This window comes from Dromiciops gliroides, chromosome 1, assembly GCF_019393635.1.
Source record: "Dromiciops gliroides isolate mDroGli1 chromosome 1, mDroGli1.pri, whole genome shotgun sequence".
NCBI lineage: Eukaryota > Metazoa > Chordata > Mammalia > Microbiotheria > Microbiotheriidae > Dromiciops > Dromiciops gliroides.
In genome coordinates, this window is record NC_057861.1 from 532,437,388 (window position 1) to 532,459,253 (window position 21,866).

Here is a 21,866-nt window from a genome sequence, read left to right on the forward strand (position 1 = left end):
GAATAATACAGGAATTGGGAAAGCTTTTTTTTCATCATGGATCCCTTTGGAAATCTGGTGAAACTATGGATATCTTTTCAGAATAATGTTTTTAAATAAGTAAAATACATAAGATTACAAAGGAAAAAAAAGCTACTTTCAGAACCGATCAAGTGTCATGCAGATAGAAACATACTATTTATCACTTTTTTTTTTTGGTGGGTTTTTTTTTTTGCCTGTGTTTTCTCTCCCAACATCACTAATATGCAAATAAGTTTTGCATGATTGCACATGTATTACCTATATCAAATTGCTTACAATAGGAGAGAGGGGTAAGAGGAGGGAGGTAGAGGGAGAATTTAGAACTCAAAATCTTTTAAAATGAACGTTAAAAACTTTTTACATATAATTGGGGAAAATAATTTTTTAAAAAAACTACTTATATATTACTATCTGTGTGACCCTGGGCAAATCACTTAACCCTCATTGTCCCACACCCCTCCCCCCCAAAAAAGCTACTTATTTAACTAGAAAATCTTTATTTTTTTCAGATGAAATATAAAGGTCCACATTTTCATTGTGTACTATAAATTCTTTAAATGTACACTAGATAACCTTGTAGAATCTCTGTGGCAATTACTTGCGGCACTCCCCCAGTCTTTACCTTGTAAAGTGTTTTTCTCTTCCTCATGTTTTTCTCCCTTCCTGTTTTTCTTGCTTTGTCACTCACTCTTTTGTTTCCCCTTTCATGTAGGTCTTAGGCACCCAAAAGCACCATTTGTTCCAGCTATGGCCTTGAAAGCTAAAAAAGTTACTGAGTTCTGTTTATGAGCTTAGAATTTTCCATTTTCATACTATTTTAAATTATTACACAGAGTTAAAAACATGAATGCAAATAATGGTGTATAATTAAGTAAAAGTTTTCCAAGGGCAAAGGGCTCATTTAATCAGAACTCTGATTTCCTTAATATAAGGAATTCCACGTGAGGAAATCCCCTCTACTGGTGCAAAACAGCACCTGTTCTCCAACATGTAGTTTTAGAAACTAGAGAGTCTGAGGCTTGAGGCACCAGAGGTTAAATGACATACCAAGGGGTCACAAGGCCAGTTTGTGTGAGAGGCAGGATGAGAAACAAGGTCTTCCTGACTCTAGAGCCAACAATCCCCCAACGACCACTCTATCTCCTCATGGATACCCTCCCTTGTCCAGGTTTTTGTAACAGAATTTGTTGGACCATTCCTTTTCTCCTTGGCTTGTTGATCATCTCTATCCCAGCCCCTAAATGAATGCTATCCCAAGGTCTCACCTGGATTCTCTTCTAATAATCAAATTAGCTTCCTTGGAATTATGCCCAAAGGGCGATAAAGCTGTGCATACCCTTTGACCCAGCGATACCACTTTTGGGTCTTTTTCCCAAAGAAATCATGGAAAGGGGAAAGGGACCCACATGTACAAAATTATTTATAGCTGCTCTTTATGTGGTGGCAAGGAATTGGAAGTTGAGGGGGTGCCCATCAATTGGGGAATGGCTGGACAAGTTGTGGTATATGAATACAATGGAATACTATTGTGCTGTAAGAAATGATGACCAGGAGGAGTTCAGAGAAACCTGGAGGGTCTTGCGTGAGCTGATGATGAGTGAGATGAGCAGAACCAGAAGAACATTGTACACAGTATCATCAACATTGAGTGTTGATCTACTGTGATGGACTATATTCTTCTCACCAATGCAATGGCACAGAAGAGTTCCAGGGAACTTGTGATGGAAGAGGATCTCCAAATCCAAGAAAAAAAAAAAGAAAGAACTGCAGAGTATAGATGCTGAATGAACCATACTATTTGTTTTTGATGCTGCTGTTTTTTTCTATTTTGAGGTTTTTCATCATTGCTCTGATTTTTTCTCTTATAACATGACTAATGCAGAAATATGTTTAATTTTATTATGTGTGTATACACACACACACACACACACACACACACACATATATATATATAAAACCTATATCAGATTACCTGCTGTCTAGGGGAGGGGGGAGGGAGGGGAGGGAGGGAGAAAAATCTGAAATTGTAAAGCTTGTATAAACAAAAGTTGAGAACTATCTTTACATGTAACGGAAAAAAAATAAAATACTTTATTAATTAAAAAAAAATAATCGAATTAGCTTCCAAAGGTTTAATTACTGCAGAGGATGGACAGATTCAGACACAAGTTTTTTACTGAATTTTAGGCCTGCTACAGCACCATGTGTAGTGGCCATTTCAAACTCTGACAAAACTCAAATCTAGGGGGCAGCTAGGTGGTACAGGGGATAAAGCACCAGCCCTGGATTCAGGAGGACCCTAGTTCAAATCCAGCCTCAGACACTTAACATTTACTATCTGTGTAACCCTGGGCAAGTCACTTAACCCTCATTGCCCTGCAAAAACAAACAAACAAACAAAAAACAAAACTCAAATCCACCCCCTCTACCAAACTTCCTTATTTTTGCTGAGGGAAATGTTTTCTTCCAGCTCTGCAGGTTTGTAACTTTAGCATTATCCTTGGATCCTCACAGACTATCAGTTACAAACCTTACTGTTTCTACCTCTATCACACCTCTCCTACCTGTGCCCTTCTCCACGCTCACCAGTCCACCTTTGTTCAGATTCTCATCACCATTCACTTGGACAAGAGCTTCCTAATTAGTCTCCCTGCCTTGACTGCTCTTCAATCCCTCTTTATTCACTCCTCCATAACCTCCAAAGTGATTTTCCATAAGCCCAAAGATGACCACTACAACTCTACTCAAAAAACTCCAGTGTTTTCCCATCACTACTAAAATAAATAAATAAATAAATAAATCTCCTGTGTTTGACTTTTAATGTTCCTGAAAACCAGGCCTTAATCTTATCTTTCCAATTTTATACCTCTCCTTCCTGTATGGTCTAGTCAAATTGGCCATCAGTTTCTCACACTCCCATCTCTCATATTCTGCATGGGCTGTCCCACATCCCTAGGATGCACTCTTTCCTAACCTGTGCCTCAAAGAATCCCTCACCAAGATGAGGCTTTGGCACTACCTTTCACATGAGCCTTTTCTTTTCTCACTCAATTTCTAGTGCCCTCCCTAATGACATTGATTGATTGGTTGGTTGATTGATTGATTTTGCAGGGCAATGAGGGTTAAATGACTTGCCCAGGGTCACACAGCTAGAAACTGTCAAGTGTCTGAGGCTGGATTTAAACTCAGATCCTCCTGAATCCAGGGCTGGTGCTTTATCCACTGTGCCACCTAGCTGCCCCCATGACACTGATTTATGCTGAGGCTATGTGCACACAGACACAGAGTCTTTCCCTAAAGAAGGCATGATAAGATCCCTGAGAAAGGGTCTGTTTCATTTTCTATTTTTGTATCTCTAGCACCTAACAGTGCCTGGCATGTAGGAACCACTTAATAAAATGCTCATTATAAGAGAAGCGATTGATATTCCATTCTTTTATTTAAGACTTTTATAATAGATTACATTTCTCTGGTACTTTTAAGTTTATAAAGCACTGAGGTGGACAGGTTCCCATCCTCATTCTATAAGGCAACTGAGGTTCAAATTGAATTTACTTGCCCAAAGTTCACACAAGTTAATAACTACTAGGCCTGGGACTTTTTTAAAGAAAAGAAAACTTTTGTGACTAAGAATTGGAAATCAAAGGAATGCCCATCAATTGGGGAATGGCTAAACAAACTGTGGTATATGATGGTGATGGAAAATTATTGTGCTATAAGAAATGATAAGCAGAGATAAAGCACCAGCCCTGGATTCTGGAGGACCTGAGTTCAAATCTGGTCTCAGATACTTGACACTTATTAGCTATGTGACCCTGGGTAAGTCACTTAACTCTCACTGCCCTGCCAAAAAAAGAAAGAAATGATAAACAGGATGATTTCAGAAAGGCCTGGGAAGATTTGTATGAACTGATGTATAGTGAAAAGAGCAGAACCAAGAGAAGTTTGTGCACAGACACAGCAATATTGTTTGATGAAGAACTGTGAATGACTTGACTTTTCTCAACAATACAATGATCCAAGACAATCCCAAAGGACTATTGATGAAACATACTATCTACCTCCAGAGAAAGAACTGAGATTGATGGAACAGACTGAAGCATGCTATTTTTCACTTTCTTTCATTTCTTTTCTTTTAATCAAATTTTATTGTACAAAATGACAAACATGGTAATGTTTTACATAATCATAAATGTACAACCCATATCTGATTGTTTGCCGCCTCAGGGAGGGGTGAGGGAAGGGAGGGAAAGAGGGATAAAAACTGGAACCTAAAACTATAAATAAAAATGTTTTTTAAAAAAACAACTAAAGTCTTTTCCCCTAAACTACACTCCCTCCAGGGCCTAGCAGTCCTGCTGTGTCCATTCACAGAATCACAGCCTTGGAAGGGATTCAGAGTCTATTTAATCCAGCCCAGAGATGAAGAAGAGCTCCCTCTACATCAAAAACAACAAACTGACATTTAGATTTTGCTTAAAGATTTTGAGTAAAGGAGAACTCACAGCACCTTTGAAAGCTGCCAATTCCACTTTTGGGTAGATCTGATTGTAAAGAAGTTTTATCATCAAGCCTCGATTTGTCTCTGAAGTCTACATCCTTTGCTTCTCTTCCTATTCTCTAGGGGCACAAAGTCTAATCCCTCTATTATGTCTCATATGCCCCCTGGGTCTTTTCATCTCCAAATTCAACATCACCAGTCCCTTTAACTGATTACCATGTGGCCATATCACAGAGCCCTTCATTATCCTGGACGTTCCGCTCTCATCAATCTCTAAATTACGGATGTCCTTTCTACAATGTGGCCCCCAGAATTTAAGACAATATTCCAGATGTGGTCTGACCAAAACAGAGTCTAGTTGGAGCACTATCTTCTTAGTCCAGGATACTCTGCCTCTCAATACAGTCTAAGAATATATTCAATTCCTTGGCTACCATATATACCTTAACTGATTTATACTGAGCTTGTAATCTACTAAAAACCATAAAAATCTTTTCAAATGAACTGCTATCTAACCACAACTTCTCAACCTTATACTTGTGAAAATGACTTTCTGAACCCCATTGTAATCCCTATATTCCATCACATCTGATCTGACCCACTATTCTGGCCTGTTAAAATCTTTTCGAATCCTGACTCTGTTATCCACTATTAGCCATCTCTCCCAGCTTTGTATCATCTAAAACTTAATGAACATGTCACCTATTCCTTTATTTAATTCACTAGTAAGAATGTTAAATAGCACATGGTTTCCTAGGACACTCCAGAGAAGAACTATCTCCATGTTGATATAGAAATAATGATAACTACTCTTTGGGTATAGTCAAGTACCCAGGTCCAAATCCACCTGCCAGTTTGTGCTACCATCTTGTTTCCATCTCTTTTCCATTTTTTTCCAGGAACGACTCTGTCAAATGCTTTGAAAAAAACCCTATATAGCTACAGTATTTTCCTGATCTAGGAACCAAAGCTTAGTCATGTCTTTTTGTAAATTATTTATAAAATATCTACATAAAGCGCTGGAAGTCTTTCTCTTGTTCTTAAAATATTTTGTGGATGCAAACGTAGTTACTGATAAATCAATCTTTAATCACCTTGCCATTCTCTAGAGAATGGCCCAAGTTATAATTTCATTGGAATACTGAATTCCCAAAGAGAAAACTCCCTTTACCAATGCAGGCTGGTACCTCATCTGAGTTTAAATGACTTTCCCAGGGTCATATACTAAGTACAAGTCAGACAGAGGACTTGAACCCAGTTCACTAGGTCTTCCTGGATTCAAAGCTGCCCTTTAGTCACACAACACATGTTATACCAAATATAGTCAATTCACTTTTGAAGAATGCAAGTTTCAAACCATACCTCCAAGATAATTTATACTGAACCCAGGTAGGAGATTAAAAATTTCACACTAAATCTCACTCAAATATAAAATATACATAAAAAATAGCTACAAATCAAGATTTGAGTTGTGTGCCTGTGTGTATATGTGTGTATGTGTGGGGTGCACACACAGATGTATGTTGTGTATATATACATATTCAGGGTGTCCCAACTTTTATACTTTTATATAACTTTTAAATTTTTATAGCTTTTAAAACTATAAAACTGCACTCAAGACTTTGGGAACATCCTACTTCTTTAGTCAAGTAAAAGATCAGAAAACAAACATAGGCATATATAGCAAATGAATAGCCAGAACACTGCTTTGGTCAATATAAGAAACATAAACAATAGAGGTAGGCCACCAGTGGTTTTAGTGGATCTCTACTGGAGAACTTACAGGAAAACAAAAAGACATCAACAAGAATTACACAGAATAAAAAGACATGGATGGGTAGAAATCTGTGTCAATGGAAAATGTACCCATCAAAATAAATGCATTTACTCAAGTATGTATGTATAATGTACAAGCATATGGTACATATACGTATGCATATTAGTAGAAAAAAACAAACCACCCACAAAACCACAACTGCCTATCAGCCAAGCTGAATTTTACAAGCTACTACAGCATCAAAGAGGTCACCACTAAACTCACCTGTAGATACTGAAAGCTGTTTTCATGGGCTGCAAATATTCCTGCAAGTCGTAGAGTAAAGGAGAGGATATTGGAATTCACATCCTGTAGTTTCAGCACATGAAAGAGCAGTTCTGTCAGACAAGGATTCTCCTGTAACACCAGCAGACTAGACTCTGTGGAATAAACAAGCATAAGAAAAGGATGATTTGGGGGCAGCTAAGTGGCACAGTGGATAAAGCACTGGCCCTGGATTCAGGAGGACCTGAGTTCAAATCCAGCCTCGGACACTTGACACTTACTAGCTGTGTGACCCTGGGCAAGTCACTTAACCCCAATTGCCTCACCAAAAAAGAAAAAAAGAAAAAAAAAAGAATAAGAAGAAAGCATCAAAGAAAAAAGAAAAAAAAAAGGATGATTCTTCCTTTACCTGTTGTTTTAAAGAAGGAAATTATTTTTTATCCTCTTTCAGTATGAAGGTAGCCATTTCCCTGAAGAAGTTTTCATCCTTGCTCTTCTAAAAATTCTATCCACATTCATAACTGCAATCTACCATAAACTGAAGATTCTCTTGAATCTTAATTAACATTAAAATTTAAAATACAAACAACCCTAATAATCCCCCCATAATCCAATTTGCCTTCTCTCCCTTAGAATCTGTTGTAAAGGATGGTGGATAGCACATCCATTTATTTAGACATGTGGAGCACTGTTGAGTCATCATGTACCATGTCATAATTCTCTAAATACATCCATCAGCCTATGGGTAAACAGGGAGCAAACACTACCACAATTACCTGCTTCAGTTACTGTCTTAAACCAGTCTAGTAGTTTTTCCAAACAGGTATCATCAGCTACAAACTGCTTTGGGTCTACCAAAACTGCACAGACAGAAGGTAGGAGCCGTGAACATTCAATGTCCATAGTGAATCCAGTGGGTCCTGTTAATGAAATGTGGAAAAAAAACACTTAGACCCAATATTCAAGGCCAAGTACAGTCACAGCAGAAACCAGTGTTCTGCTAGCCCCCCTTCAAGTTATAGGATTTGGCATACTTGGCTAGCATTACCTCATCTCTTATTTCTTCAAGTAACATGTAAATGCAATGGCCAGATTGGGTAATGAGCCAGAGAGACATTAACCAGAGAGTCAATGGCTAGAGCCCTGTGATTACTTAGCTGTGGGTGTATGTCTTTTGCCCTTCTCCCTAGTAAAATTGCTTCTTAAAGACAGGGACTGGTCAGCTTTGGTATTTGTATCCTGGGGGCCTAGTAAAGTACATGGCACATAGTAGGCTCTTAAATAAATATTTGCTTGTTCAAAATCCTAAACAGGCGGTTCCTCAGGATCATAGAAAACTTCGGTCCCACAATGAGTTCAAGAAAATAGATTATGGACCCACCCTGGGGGAAGGAGATATAAGACCTTTGAAATTAGTTTTGTAAGGATTTTAGCCTTTTTGCCCCAGGTTTTTTTGTTTGTTTGTTTTCTCTTTTTAGAGGAAGGAGGCGGAGGGATGGGAATAAAAGAACAAGTTGATTTCAAGCTGTATGTTTGACAGGGTCATTGATCTTCAACAGGGGTAGGAAGAAAACTCACAAATCCAAGTAGTCCCATCCCTTCATTTTAAAGATAAGGAAACTGAGGTTCAGGGAAGTTAAGTGAAGGTTAAACTGAGGCCCCCTAGGCTACTCCCCCCCCCACTCCCCGTTAAGCAAGAGAGGCGGTTTCGTGGATGTATGTCCCAGTTTCAGGGGTTATTTGTGGGGTCTGTATCAGCTTCAAGTTTATGAAATGCCATGGGGCACATTGCTATTGGTGGCACGGATGGCCCGTTTGCCTCCGAGCACGAGACCCACCACGATCTTAAAGAGGATGGGGGGATATGAAGGTCGGGGGCGGGGGTCTCCCAAGTTCGGGGAGGCTTCGGAGGGGAATAGGAAAACTCCCCGGGCCGAGGAAGAGGCCACGTAGAGGTCGCGCCGTCCCCAATTAGGGCTCCTCCCGACCGCTGCCTCGCCTAGTTTGAGGTTGAGACCCTTCCCTCCCCCCCTCCCCCGATCCCGGGCCGGCATGAGGCCCCAGACGGCCAGCCCCCAGCCAAGACCCCCCCCATCCCCACCGCTCCCGGGAAAGTGAGGGGATAGAATGGGGGACTGGGAAGAAGCAACCCCGGACAACCGAGAGTGGAGACCACCCCCGAGCCCCTCACCAGCTCGGCTACACTCCGCTCCGTCGGCGCCGCCTCGCCCCGCCCCTCCCCTCGAGTTCGTCCTCTGGCTCAGACCACCTCAGAGAGTAGCGAGGGGGAGAACGGGGCATAAAGAAAAATCGCCTTTGCACAAAGGCATCAAGATTTTTAAAGAACTATCTCGGGACAAAAGCTCTCCTATCCTTCTGGTTGGACTTATCCTGCTCAGGCCTTTGCAAGATGGCACGCAAAAAAAAGAGGCATTTCACCGGCCTCCCCCATCTGCGCACTTAATAGTTGATGCCGAAGCCGAGGCTGCGCGCAGTAGGAGGGACTACGCCTTTGGAAAGTGGGCGGGATCACGTTAAACGGGGCGGGGCTTTTCTAGGAAAGCATGTGTCTAATAGAATCCTCAAATTGTGAAGGGGAAGAACCGGGCAAAGTTCAGGGGTCATAGGATTTAAAGCTGTAAGGGACCTTAGGGACCAGAAAATCCAACCCTATAAATAATAAAAATGGGCTAGAGAGTCGGTTTTTTGTGGTGTAGAGTGCTGGGGCCGCAGGAGCTGATTTACAGTATTTTAAGAGTTGAGGCCATCCGGTCCAGCCTATCCAGGAAAGATGTGCCCAGTAGCACCACCTCCAAGGATGGGAATAGCCTATTCCATTTGTAGAAAGAGTCAATTGTTGGGAAACTTCTTCTGACATCAAGCCTAAATTGTGGTTGCTTTGAAACTTTCATCCAGTCTGATCTCTGGGGCCAAACAGCAAGTCTGATCTCCTTTTCACAAACAGCAGCGATTCTGCCTTTCACAGAAGGTGACCCTTCAAATATTTGACCAATAGCTAGTATGTCTCCCCCTCTTCCTCTCCTCCCACCCCTATCATTTCTTCTCCAAGGTAAATATCCCCAGACCCTTCAAATGAGCGTTTCAAGATCACAGATTTAGAGCAGGAAGGAATTTGGAGCTTATAAACCATCTAATTCAATGACCCCCTTTTTATAGATGAGGATACTGAGGCATCCCCAAAGTCTAAAGGACTTGCCCAAGGCCACACAACTAATATGTGACAAAGTAATCAGAATGCAAGTCCAGAGCCAGTCACTCTCCATCTTAATGTCCTTCAACCACAAGTGTACAGCACTGAATGCATTACTGCAGATAAGGTCTTATTAGGGAAGTGAGGATACAAATGGAATGATCACCTCCTTATTTCCAGAAACTATGCCCCCTCTTAATGCAGCTTAAGATCCCTATTAGCTTTTCTGGCTACTACAACAGTCTCACATTGAGACTCATATTGAGCTCGGGATCCACTAAAGTTCCCAGATCTTTTTCAGAACTGCTATCTAACTATGCCTCTTCCATCTTATACTTGTGAAGCTGATTTTTTTGTACACAAGTGTAAGACTTTATATATATATATATATGTGTGTGTGTGTGTGTGTGTATACATATATGTATATATATACATATACATATATCCCTAATGAATTTAATTTTATTAGATGTAGCCTAATGCTCTAGTCTGGCAAAATCCTTTGGGGTCCTGGCTCTGTCAACCACTTTATTAGGTATCCCACCTCATTTGTTGTCAAATTGATGAGCATCCATCTCATCTATACCTTTATCAAAGTCATTGATAAAAATATTAAACAGGACCAAGCACAGATATCTTAGTCTTGTAGTCAGTAGATCTGCATCAGGAAGAATCTTGATTGCATCATATACGTGATCATGAGTAGGACACTTAACCTTACTGAGCCTCAGTTTTCCCACCTGTAAAAAAATCAAAATATCTACCTGTCTTTCTCCTTTATCTGGTTTATGAAGAAAGTGCCTCTATTCATTGCTTCATAGTGAAATCTTTTATCATATATTAGACTGCAGCTGTGGGAATTTTCAGAGCTATTCATTGAGACCAATATTTACTTGGAAAAAAAGAAATCCTTCTGAAGAACCAACCAAAGTATTTTTTTTTAGTCCAATAGTTGAATGGGTTTAAGTCGGCTTGCACTGGCTGTGCCTTCATCATTTAATAGCAATGAAGTGACATACTAAATAGGAGATCCCTTTGAAATACGATTTGAGATTTGTTCAGTTGGGTCTGACTCTTCATGACCCCATGAACCAAAGTATACCAGTCCCTTCTATCCTCTATTATCTCCCAAAATCTGTCCAAGCTCACGTTCATTGCTTCCATAATATTGTCTATCCATCTTGTCCTCTACTGAGATTAGCACATGGCAAAGAATTTCTAGTAAGATTACATCTAATTTTCATAACTGTCTGCTTGTTTGTGAATCTTTGTATTTTAATGTGACATAATGATCTACAAAGATATTCAATCATAGTAATGTTATTGTTTACCTCTGGGGTGTGAATAGAACAGTATATTTTTAAATGTTATGTAAATTTTGAAAGGAATAGTAGGGATCAGATCTGTTATTTTATTAATGTAGGGACTCACCAGGTAAAGAAAATCCTTCTACCAAATGCAGGTTAGCATCTTTTCTGCAACTTATAAAAGGCAGATTTGGTGCTAATGGAGAGACTGTTGAATTTGAAGCCAAAGAACCTGAGTTCAAATCCTGAATCATTTGTAATCTGGATGACCTTTGTAAATTGATTAATTTTTCTGGGCCCTCATTTTCCTCATTTTCCTAGATGATTTCTTTCTAATTTTAACTCTATATTCCTCTGCTACATCCTAAGTAGAATGAAAGCTTTTTGAAGGCAGAGAATATTTCTGTGTTTGCATCCCCAATACTTAGCACAATACCTTGCTGTTAGAAGGCACATAGCAAAAATGTTTGTTGAATTGTTGAATTTAATAGCAGGTGCTCAATAAATTCAAGAAAAATCTGAAACAATTATTATTTTAACATCATAGGAATTGGTCACTGGGTGGTGCTATTGCTCCATTGTCATAGTCTAGGACAATTCATACTAGAAGAAAAGGGCTTTGAGGTTAACTAGTCCAATTCAACTGATTGGACTTAGTGACCTCTCAACAACCTTTGTCATTGTTGACCACATCCTCCTCCTGCATTACTCCCAAAACTCCTTGTGATTTTGTGACCTTGTCCTCTCTTGGTTCTCTTACCTAACTGATCTCTTCTACTTGGCTTTGTGTTTAATGTTAGCTGACATATACATCATGCTTTTTAGTTTATAAAATACTTAACGCATCTAATCTTGAGGAAGGCTGCTTGGCTCACAGAGGCCTAGGGGATTGTACCACTTCCTGTTCTGTACCCAGGTACGTGGTTTGGATTCATTCAGTTCAGTCCTGGAGGATCCTGTTTGTAATGAGAGGGGGTTAGACTCCCCTTTCTCACACACATATGCTTATTAAATCTCCTATCCTGGCATCTGTAGGGATGATTTACTTATATCTCAGGTTATGACTTGTATCTAGGTCTTGTCAAAAAGAGGGAGTAAAAAGAGATACTCAATTTATATGACATGGGTATGGGACAGGTCATTTATACCTATACGTGCAAGAAATGCTAAAAATAAAATATCACAATCACATATTAACAGAACAGAAATCAGCAACTTAACTTTTAAATACTGGTGCAGTTAACTGGGAGGTTAACATTCAAATCTGGTCAGAACATAGATCAATTGGCAAGACTACTAACTTAGTCAGTTTACGTTTCTCCTTGGCACTGTCCAAACAAACCATTTCCAGTATGTTTGCTTGTAAAATACCCAGGATTGGGCCAGTTCTCTTGTTACTGGCCATCCCCTCCAATGTATAAACTGTTCTTGCTATTAGTCATTTCTAATCCTATGAGAGAAAGGGAGAGGTGAGTGGGCAGGTTGCTCCCTTTTACAATATTCATTGAGGAATGGTCAGCAATTCTGGCTGTACAGCATACCTGGAAAGTCTCTCCCCGCCCCGGTCCATTCCCCAATCATCCCCTCTCCTCCATTTTCCATATGGTCATCCAGACCTAGAAATGACAATTGAACATGGCCCATGGGGGAGGGGGTAGAGGGAGGAGGTACACATACATTATCTTCTACAAACCTTTCAACAGCCTTGTGAGATAGGAACTATAGATATTATTATCTTCATTTTACAGATGAGGAAACTGAAGCCTTTGGTCACAGAGTTAGTAAGTATCAGAAATAGAATTTGTTATATAGTGGAAAGAGTGCTGAATTTGGAGTCAGGAAGGAGGGACCTGGGTTAAAATTCTAAACTTGACATATCAACTATATTATTTTTGGCAAGTCAGTTAACAACCTCTCTGAGCCTCAGTTTCTCTCACCTGTAAAAATAGTAGGTTGTTGTGAGGATCAAATAAAATATGAGGTTTTTAAAAAGCTCTGCAAAAGTGCTATATAAATATTAGCTACTGAATAGAGAGGTCTTCCTGACACCATATACAGCAATCTATCCACCACTCCATACTGCTTCTCAACTTGGCACTGTTTGTTTTAAAATGAATTTTATTAATATCTTTTGTTTTTATATCATCTACATTTCCCAGTATATCTGCCCTTCCTTCTCCTCCCAGAGAGCCATCTTTTAAAACAGAGAAAAGGTTCGACAAAACTAAGGTGGGACATGATTATTACGTGTTCTCTAAACATAGTTCCCCATCCCTGCAAAGAAGGATGGGAGATGCTTTCTCATATCTGCATTATAAGGTTGAAGTTTCAATGGTTTTATTACTGTTCTTTCCAATTTACATCGCTGTAGTCATTGCGTATATTATTTCCCTGGTTCTACTTTTTTCAGCATTTATTCCTATGTCTTCCCATACTTCTCCGTATTTATCATATAGCAGTAATTTTTTGTAAAGGCAAAGAATTGGAAACAAAGTAGATCCCTGTTGACAGAAGTATGGTTAAACAAATTAAGAACCACAAATACAATGAATTATTATTCCCTTTGCCCATCTTTATTCCTTTAACTTCTCAACTTGGCTTCTTTTGTATTATTGCAGTTGCTAGCATTTCTAGACCCATGTCACATAACCCTGATTTATTCCTGTATTTATTAAGAAAGCTAGTATTTCCCCCTTAAATATAATTCTTTATTTAGGTAAATAAATATACTGCTTGGTTTTATATAGATACTTTTTGTAATATTAAAAAAGTCTATCCTTATTCTTTGTAAAGTTTTTAGCATGTTATATTTTGTCAAAGGCCTTTTCTGCATCTAGTAATATAATCATGTGGTTTTAGCTATTTTTTGTTTTTAATATGATTGTTATTTTCCTAATGTTGAATTATCCTTGGATTCCTAATATAAATCTAAATACTGAATGATTTTTTGATAAATTATTGTTAGTTTTATTAGGATTTCATTTAAAATTTTTGAATTGATATTCATTAATGATATTGGTTTCTTAAGATATGGAGATTAGGAAACAAGCATGCCTTTCCCAACCAGGGAGGAAGGGAGGAATCCCCAGCCTTAAGTCTCTCCCTCTGGATGATCTCAGCAAGACAGGATCTGCCCCTACAGGGTTCATGGCTCAGGTACTGTTGACATCATTGCTGCTATCCCATTTTCACTTGGTGAGGATTCTGCTTTCCCAGTCTCCCAACTCAGCTTCCCAGGGAACCATCTGCACTATTTTTCCCCTGTTCACCTCTCTTTCCCCTTTTAGATGCTTCAAGGCTATGGTTTCTGCCCTTCCTTCAGTTCTGGATAAGAAGTCTCATCTTTCAATCATAGTCTGTTCATATGAGTCCATGTAAAACCTAAGGGTTGAGAGAAACAATATGGGGATTTATATCCTGACTCGAAGACATTGCTATTGTGTATATCTCCTCAGTACCTGAAAGGATATCATGCCAGGAAAGAGTGCCCTATTTGACAAGAATTGCTGGGAAAATAAGAAAGCAATCTAATAGAAATTAGGGTTAGACCAACATCTTATTCAAGATACCACAATAAACTCAAAATGTATATATGATCTGAATATGAAAGGTCAAATCATTAAAAAATGATCAGGTAACTTTTCAAAATAGAGCTAGAGGGTGAATTCTTACACAAATGAGGGACAGGGGCAACAAAAACAGATAAAGCAGATAATATGAATTACATGAAATTGAAAACTTTTGCATAAACAAAATGAACGCAACTTGGATTAAATAGAAAGCAAGTGACTGGGAAATTTTGTTGTTATCCAATAACCTTTTCTTTTTTTTTTTTTTTTGCGGGGCAATGAGAGTTAAGTGACTTGCCCAGGGTCACATAGCTAGTAAGTATCAAGTGTCTGAGGCCAGATTTGAACTCAGGTCCTCCTGACTCCAGGTCCTCTATCCACTGCTCCACCCAGCTGCCCCCTATCCAATAACTTTTGATAAAGGGCTGATATCCAAGATTTATAGACAACTAACAAAAATACATAAGATTATAAGGCATTCCCCCAATATTATCAAAGGCTATGAACCAACAGTTCTCAAGAGAATTTCAAATTATTTACAATTATATGAAAGAATGATCCAAACCACTAGTGTATAATGGGGTGACTGAGAAGGCTGACCAAAGAGGGTCCAATCCCTGGAACACCAATGTGTTTGGCTTTCCCTGTTAAGTTACTTGGAGTATATACAATATCTCCCTGCCTTGTTTCAATCCAAAACATGGGGCCTTGGTGAGCCTACTTCCAGCTATGAGTGACTGAGGGCATGGTGCTTTGTGAAGTTTACTAATTGGCTTCAGAGCCCTGAGGACTGACAAGGCCAGAATTCAGTTCAACTCAATTGGATGGGGGTGGAGCAACAGGTTCTAACTCCCATCAGACCATCGTGTGTCTGTGAATGCGTGGTGCCTGTATTTCTTTTTGTCTTTTTGCTGTTGTTGTTGTTGTTTATTCTTTCTTGGTCATAGGTGAATAAGTATCTGGCAATACAATTGACTGGGTTCTGGCCTTGGAAGTTTTGAAAGGCCAGATAAACTATGTGAAGTTTTAACTACCAGAGCTGGTAGCAGAAACCACCGGAGCTGGGAGCAACAGTGGTTATATCCAGTGAAGAGCCAACACTGAAAAAAGTAATGTTTGACTCAATTCAACATCAGATTAATCGAGACACTAAGATACCAATCCTTCCAGAAACTAGGCCAGCTAAGCAAGGGAGATTCATTCATTCATTCATTCATCTGTGAGATTAACATTGAGAGGCAAACTTGGTGGGAACTCAAAGAAAGGAGAAAACTCCCAATGCAAGGAATTGTGAAGTATCCCATTACCTTGCATGTTCTCTAAGTGTTCCTCACTAACATGGTATATTTAAAAAAATTTTGGACTAAGATACTTTCATTAGATGGCATATTGACAGAGTACAGGCTATACTTTTTTTTTGTTTGCTTTTGGGTTTTTTTTGAGGCAGTTGGGGTTAAGTGATTTGCCCAGGGTTACACAGCTAGTAAGTGTTAAGTGTCTGAGGCCAGATTTGAACTCAAGTCTTCCTGACTCCAGGGCCGGTGCTCTATCCACCGCAACACCTAGCTGCCCCCAGGCTATACTTTTTAAAAAACATTTAATTTTTTTAAAATTAAAGTTTTATTTTTTCCAATTATATGTAAAAACAAATTTTAACATTCATTTTTTGAAATGTTGAGTTCCAGATTTTTCCCCCCTTCCCTTCTCTCTCCTTTCATTGAGAAGGCAAGCAATTAAATTTAGATTATACATGTGCAGTCATGCAAAACATATTTCTATATTAGTCATATTGTGAAAGAAAACACAGAAACATAGTACTTTTAAAAACTTGCCCATTCTTCTCTTGTGTGTTCAAGGAGAGAAGGTGCCCCTAAGTTTGTGAGGATTGTTTTGTAATTATCCTTCTTGCTGAATGTTGTCAGTAAAAATCCCTTTTTATAATAGTTAATTGATGTAAACTGATATAAATTGATTTTAAATTGGGGGAAGCACACCAGATGGGGGCTCATAGAAAACGCATTAGACGTTACAACCCTCAAGATGAGTCCTAAAACCTTGAGGGGAGTAATAGGCATTGCCTTCTGGGAACCCAATCTATCAGTTCAAGTTGGGGTTGGAAGAGTGATTCCATAAGAGCACGGCACTAATAAGAACAGAAACACAAATTAAAATAATGAGAAATTTCATCTCATTACCAAGCAAACTGGCAAAGAGGACAAAGGATGGGAAGAATCAACATTTAGAAAAGTTACGGGGGCAGCTAGGTGGCGCAGTGGACAGAGCACTAGCCCTGAAGTCAGGAGTACCTGAGTTCAAATCCAGCCTCAGACACTTAACACTTACTAGCTGTGTGACCTTGGGCAAGTCACTTAACCCCAATTGCTTCACTAAAAAATTTAAAAAAAAAAAAGAAAAGTTATGGAAAGATAGGAACACTTAATGCCCTGTTGTTGGACATGAAAATTGATACAACTATTCTGGGAAGAAAAATTGCAAATTATATGAAGAAAGTGACTAGAATATCCAAAAGGATACTCTGACTCAGAGTCAATTGCTGGTTTATATCCTCCTTTATATTCATAACTGAAACAAATTAGATGTCTATCAATTGTGGAATGTCTACATGTTATGGTGTAGGAATACAGAGGACTATTACTGTACTGTGAGACATGATGAATAGGATCATTACAAAGAAGCATGGGCAGACACATGAACTGATGAAAAGTGAAGTCAGCAAAAGCAAGAATTACTACTTTCCAAATATCTACAGAGGTATAAATGAAAAAGAACAAAGCAACTGAAAATGAAGGCTGTAAAGTTACAAAGACCAAGCTTGGCCCCCAAAGAAATATAAGGTCCTTCTCCATTTTTTGCAGAGCTGGGGGACTAGGAATATGAACCACAAAAAATAATATTAGACTTTTGTGTTGGTTAGTTTTGCCAAACTGTCCCCCCTCCCCCTTTTTTATTCTTCTAAGTGATAGCTTTCTGGGAGCCCAAACTACCAAGAAGAGCCACAGAAAAGGTGAAACAAAAATAATATATAAATTAAAATACACCTAGAGGAAGGTTTCATGAAGGAGGTGGCACCTATGCTGGGCACTGAAGAAAGAGAAGCATTAAATAGGCAGAATTCAGTTTGGGAAGGGTTGTTTATTCCAGGCATAGGTTACAGTATGTACATATGAATGGAGGCAGGTGTGGCAATTAAAAATTATATGTGGTTGACTTATTTCTGTCCCAAGTTTAGGGAAAATTAGCTGGGGTTTCTAATATATTGCTACTTATAAATTAGAAGCTTTAGCACCAGTTTTGGGCATTAAGCATTTATTAAAGTATACCAAATATTAGTTAAGAGAGAACACGTGGCTCAGAAAGTTAAGAAGGCCTATCTAGCCTAGAGGAGAGATAGAGCTCAGCCTGGCTTCCTTCTTTCTCCAAGTCCTCCATGAGCCCATCCAAGAGCTTAACTGAGAGTGGGTTTGGAGGAGAGGTGGCCCTTCCATACTGCTCGAAACTAATTGGCTAGCATCATTCACATCTATTGGTTTACTGGACTTGAGGGTGGTCCATGAGCAGACCATGCTGAGGTCAGAGTTCAGAGAACACACCCCCTGAGGGCCAGGCTCTCAGGTAGGTGTGGTTTCAATCAAGTCAACTTTAAGTGAGTTAATCAGCAAAGTCAATCCAATCAATTCCAATAGAATTTCTTACCCAACTTGCTTGAAGAGATCAGAAGATTTGGGGGTTCAATGCCCCCTTCATGGTCACAAAAAACTGTGGCATTTAAAATTATATGTGGTCACCTTATTTCTGTCCCAAGTTTGGGGATAATTAGCTGAGATTTCTAATATATTTGTTACTTATAAATTAGAAGCTTTAGCACCAGTTTGGGGGCATTAAGCATTTATTAAAGTATACCAAACCGAGGCTCAGAAAGTTAAGCCCTGCATACCTAGGATAGAGGAGTCAGAGAGAACAAGGTGCTGCTACCACCTTGGAGTCTCAGGCCAAAAAGAAAGTCCCCTGCCTGTGTGACCAGTATTATCCTCTGGGCATCCCAAAATCCATTACCCTCTCACACAGGAAAGGATAGGATAAACCTTAAGTTTCACTTAATAGTGACTTTGGATGGAACATAGAATGAATAAAGAGATGTAAAGAGAAGCAAAGCTGGAAAGTTGGATGGAGGCAGATTTTGGCTGGCCTTGAATACATTTGCATCTGTATTTTATTGAATTTTTTTTTTTGCATCTATATTTTATTCAGTAAGGCATAGGGAACCTCTAAGCAGGGGAGTGATACAATCCACTCAAATACCCTTATTTTACTTTATTTTTAAAAGTTTTATTGCCATTTAAAAATATAACATTTCATAATATTCTCTGCTCCCTAACCTTTCTTTCTTTTTTGGGGGGGTGGGCAGGGCAATGAGGGTTAAGTGACTTGCCCAGGGTCACACAGCTAGTAAGTGTCAAGTATCTGAAGCCAGATTTGAACTCAGATCTTCCTGAATCCAGGGCCAGTGCTCTATCCACTGTGCCACCTAGCTGCCCCCTCCTTAACCTTTCTTATAATAAAAACAGTCAAGTAAAACCAACCAATACAGCAACAGATCTATACATTTTCCATATTCAGCATGTATAGTTCCTCCTCTGTCTACTTAATAGGAAGGAGGAGTATTTCATAATCTGACCTCTGGAATCAATGTTCTTTGCATTTAGGCTGAGCTGAGCAGCCCATTTGGGTTATCTTCATTTACATAACTTGTCATTGTGTACATAATATTATTCTAGTTGTGCTTACTTAACTCTTCACATCTATCTATACTTATGGGTTTCCAATCGACAGCTTGTTTTCTGACTTGATTTTGTTCATGCAAAAGCTTTTTAATGTAATAAAAGTATTTTAGTTTTTATGATTTGGTTAGGAAATTTCAACCTAGCCACAGATCTGAAAGGTACCTCTGTCAGTTATCTAATTATTGTGATGTTTCCTTTCATCTTATGGTCCCTTATCCATTAGGAGTTTATTGTGTATTATAGTACAAGTTTTTGCTCTTAACCTATTTTCTGCCAAATTACTTTCCAGTTTTCCCAGCATTTCTTTTGGAATAGAGTTCTTTCTCCAGTAGTTTGTGTGGGGTTGATTGAACATTGTGTTGCTGTTTTTATTTTCTTCTACACTTTGTTTAGCTAAGCTGCTCCACTTATCTATTTCTCTTTTTAAACAGTTTCAAATTGTTTTTCTATTAATTTGCTGTATAATTCATCTTGGCATTTTCATTATTTCTATTATAATTTTTCACTTGTTTCTTCAATGTCAATATTATTTTGTCCAGTTCCAAAAAGTAGTCCTTCAGTAATAAGTATTGGATTAAATTTATACATTAATTTAGGATGTCATATATGTGTGCTTGTAGGTTTACTCCCAGGTATTTGTGTATTTTGTACTTATTTTGTATAAAATTTTTTAAAATGTTCCTTCTGCCTTTTATTATTGATATATATTTTGATATATATTGATATACAAAAGGGGCTGATGATTTTCTTGATTATTTTTTATTCTGCTTCTTTACTGAAGTTATTGTTTTGACCTTGTTGTTGAATCTCTTGGGCTGTTTAAGTAAATCAAGCAATTGATAAACATTGATTTAACCTACTAGGTGCTAGGGATTATAATATGCTAAGTAAGCCACCATAATGTCAAAAAAGATAATACTGCTTCTTCTCTTTTAGTATGTGGTAATATATTTATATTAATTATATAATACTTAACAAGTCTTAAATTCTTAAAATACATACAAATGTTATATTGAAAATCATAAATATTCAAAAATATACATAAATGTGTTAATATATTACATATATATGTGTTACATATTACACATGCTACTTTTTTTGTGGTTCAGTCATGTCTGTTTCTCCCTGACCCAACTTGGGATTTTCTGGGCAAAGATAGTGGAGCTCATTTTACAGATGAGGAAACTGAGGCAAAAAGGGTTAAATGACTTGCCCAGAGTCACACAACTAGTGTCTGAGGGCAGATTTGAATTCAGGTCTTCTTCACTCCAGGCACAGCAGTCTATTCACTGCACCACCTAGCTCCCCCATATGCTATATATAAATATGATAGATTATATATTATATATGGTTGGCATAATATAGCATATAATGTATTATGCATCATATATATATATTTGACTATATATATATATATATTTGACTATATATATATATATATATATAGTCGCCCGTAGGGGCGACTGAAGCAGTTGCTGTGCAGTGCTTGGAGCTTGGTCAGACATCAAAGACACCAGAGCCATCCGCTTTATCCCAGGCCATCACCAGTAGTCCTGACTTTTGTCCTGCCACTGGACCTCGATGGCTCTGGAAGGCAGAGTGAGGCTGACCATTTTGTGCAGCTCTGTCTTACTTAAATCCAATTCAAGCGCAAGTCAAGACATCTCCCCTTGATGTCACTGGTCCCCTTAGAAAACGGAGGACGACCACCAACAATATGTATTAGAAACACATATTTTTTAAAGTGTGTGTGTGGGGGGAGGCAGCTAGGTGGCCCAGTGGATAAAGCACCAGGCCCTGGATTCAGGAGAACCTGAGTTCAAATCCGCCCTCAGATATTTGACACTTACTGTGTGACCCTAGGCAAGTCACTTAACCCTCACTGCCCCGCAAACAAAACAAAACAACATACGCATTATTTCTACATCATCCATCTAGCTATCGTACACGCATACCTACTATGCCTACCGAGACCCACAGTCCTTTTCCTCCTCTTTCTCATCCTTCTCCCCTTTTCCCCATCCTCCAGAACCCACGTCACTGGCCAGAGCTAAGAAGCCTGGGGAGATCATTTCTCCCAGGACTTATTTCCTCCTGCAGTTCAAGCTTGTAGACTCTGGGCGCGCTCTCTGTAGTCCCGGCCCCACCAGCTGCCGCCTCCATCCGGCTCCTTTTTCCCAGGGAGCCCTGCGGCTATCCCCTGGGAACGTTCACCGTCGCTCTCTGTTTCCGGAGTTGTTGAAGGCGGGCTTGCCGGAGCTTCGTTGGTTGCGCGATGCCGTTGCCATGGAGACGGTTCCCCGGAAGTGCTGGGGCCGGCCTGGGGGCGCTAGCTGTGCCTGCAGCCTACTCGGCGGGCGGCGGTGGCGGCGGCGGCGCCGGCGGTGGCGGCGGGGGGTGGGGGGTATGGCGGG

General features: G+C 39.2%; 1 protein-coding gene across 2 annotated transcripts in view; it reads right to left on the minus strand.

Moving 5' to 3' along the window:
* BRAT1 (BRCA1 associated ATM activator 1) overlaps positions 1-8,935 on the minus strand; it is a 38,829-nt gene extending 29,894 nt beyond the window's left edge. The window contains exons 1-3 of one of the 2 annotated variants that reach the window (XM_043977698.1): positions 8,755-8,935; positions 7,340-7,483; positions 6,564-6,718 (exon numbers count right to left, since the gene is read on the minus strand). In XM_043977698.1, coding sequence (XP_043833633.1) covers positions 6,564-6,718; positions 7,340-7,466 — 282 coding nt within the window. In that variant the 5' untranslated portion in view covers positions 7,467-7,483; positions 8,755-8,935. Of the gene's footprint in view, positions 1-6,563; positions 6,719-7,339; positions 7,484-8,754 lie in introns of those variants that run through there. The other variant, XM_043977699.1, reaches the window with a different exon arrangement.
* Positions 8,936-21,866: the final 12,931 nt, after the last annotated feature.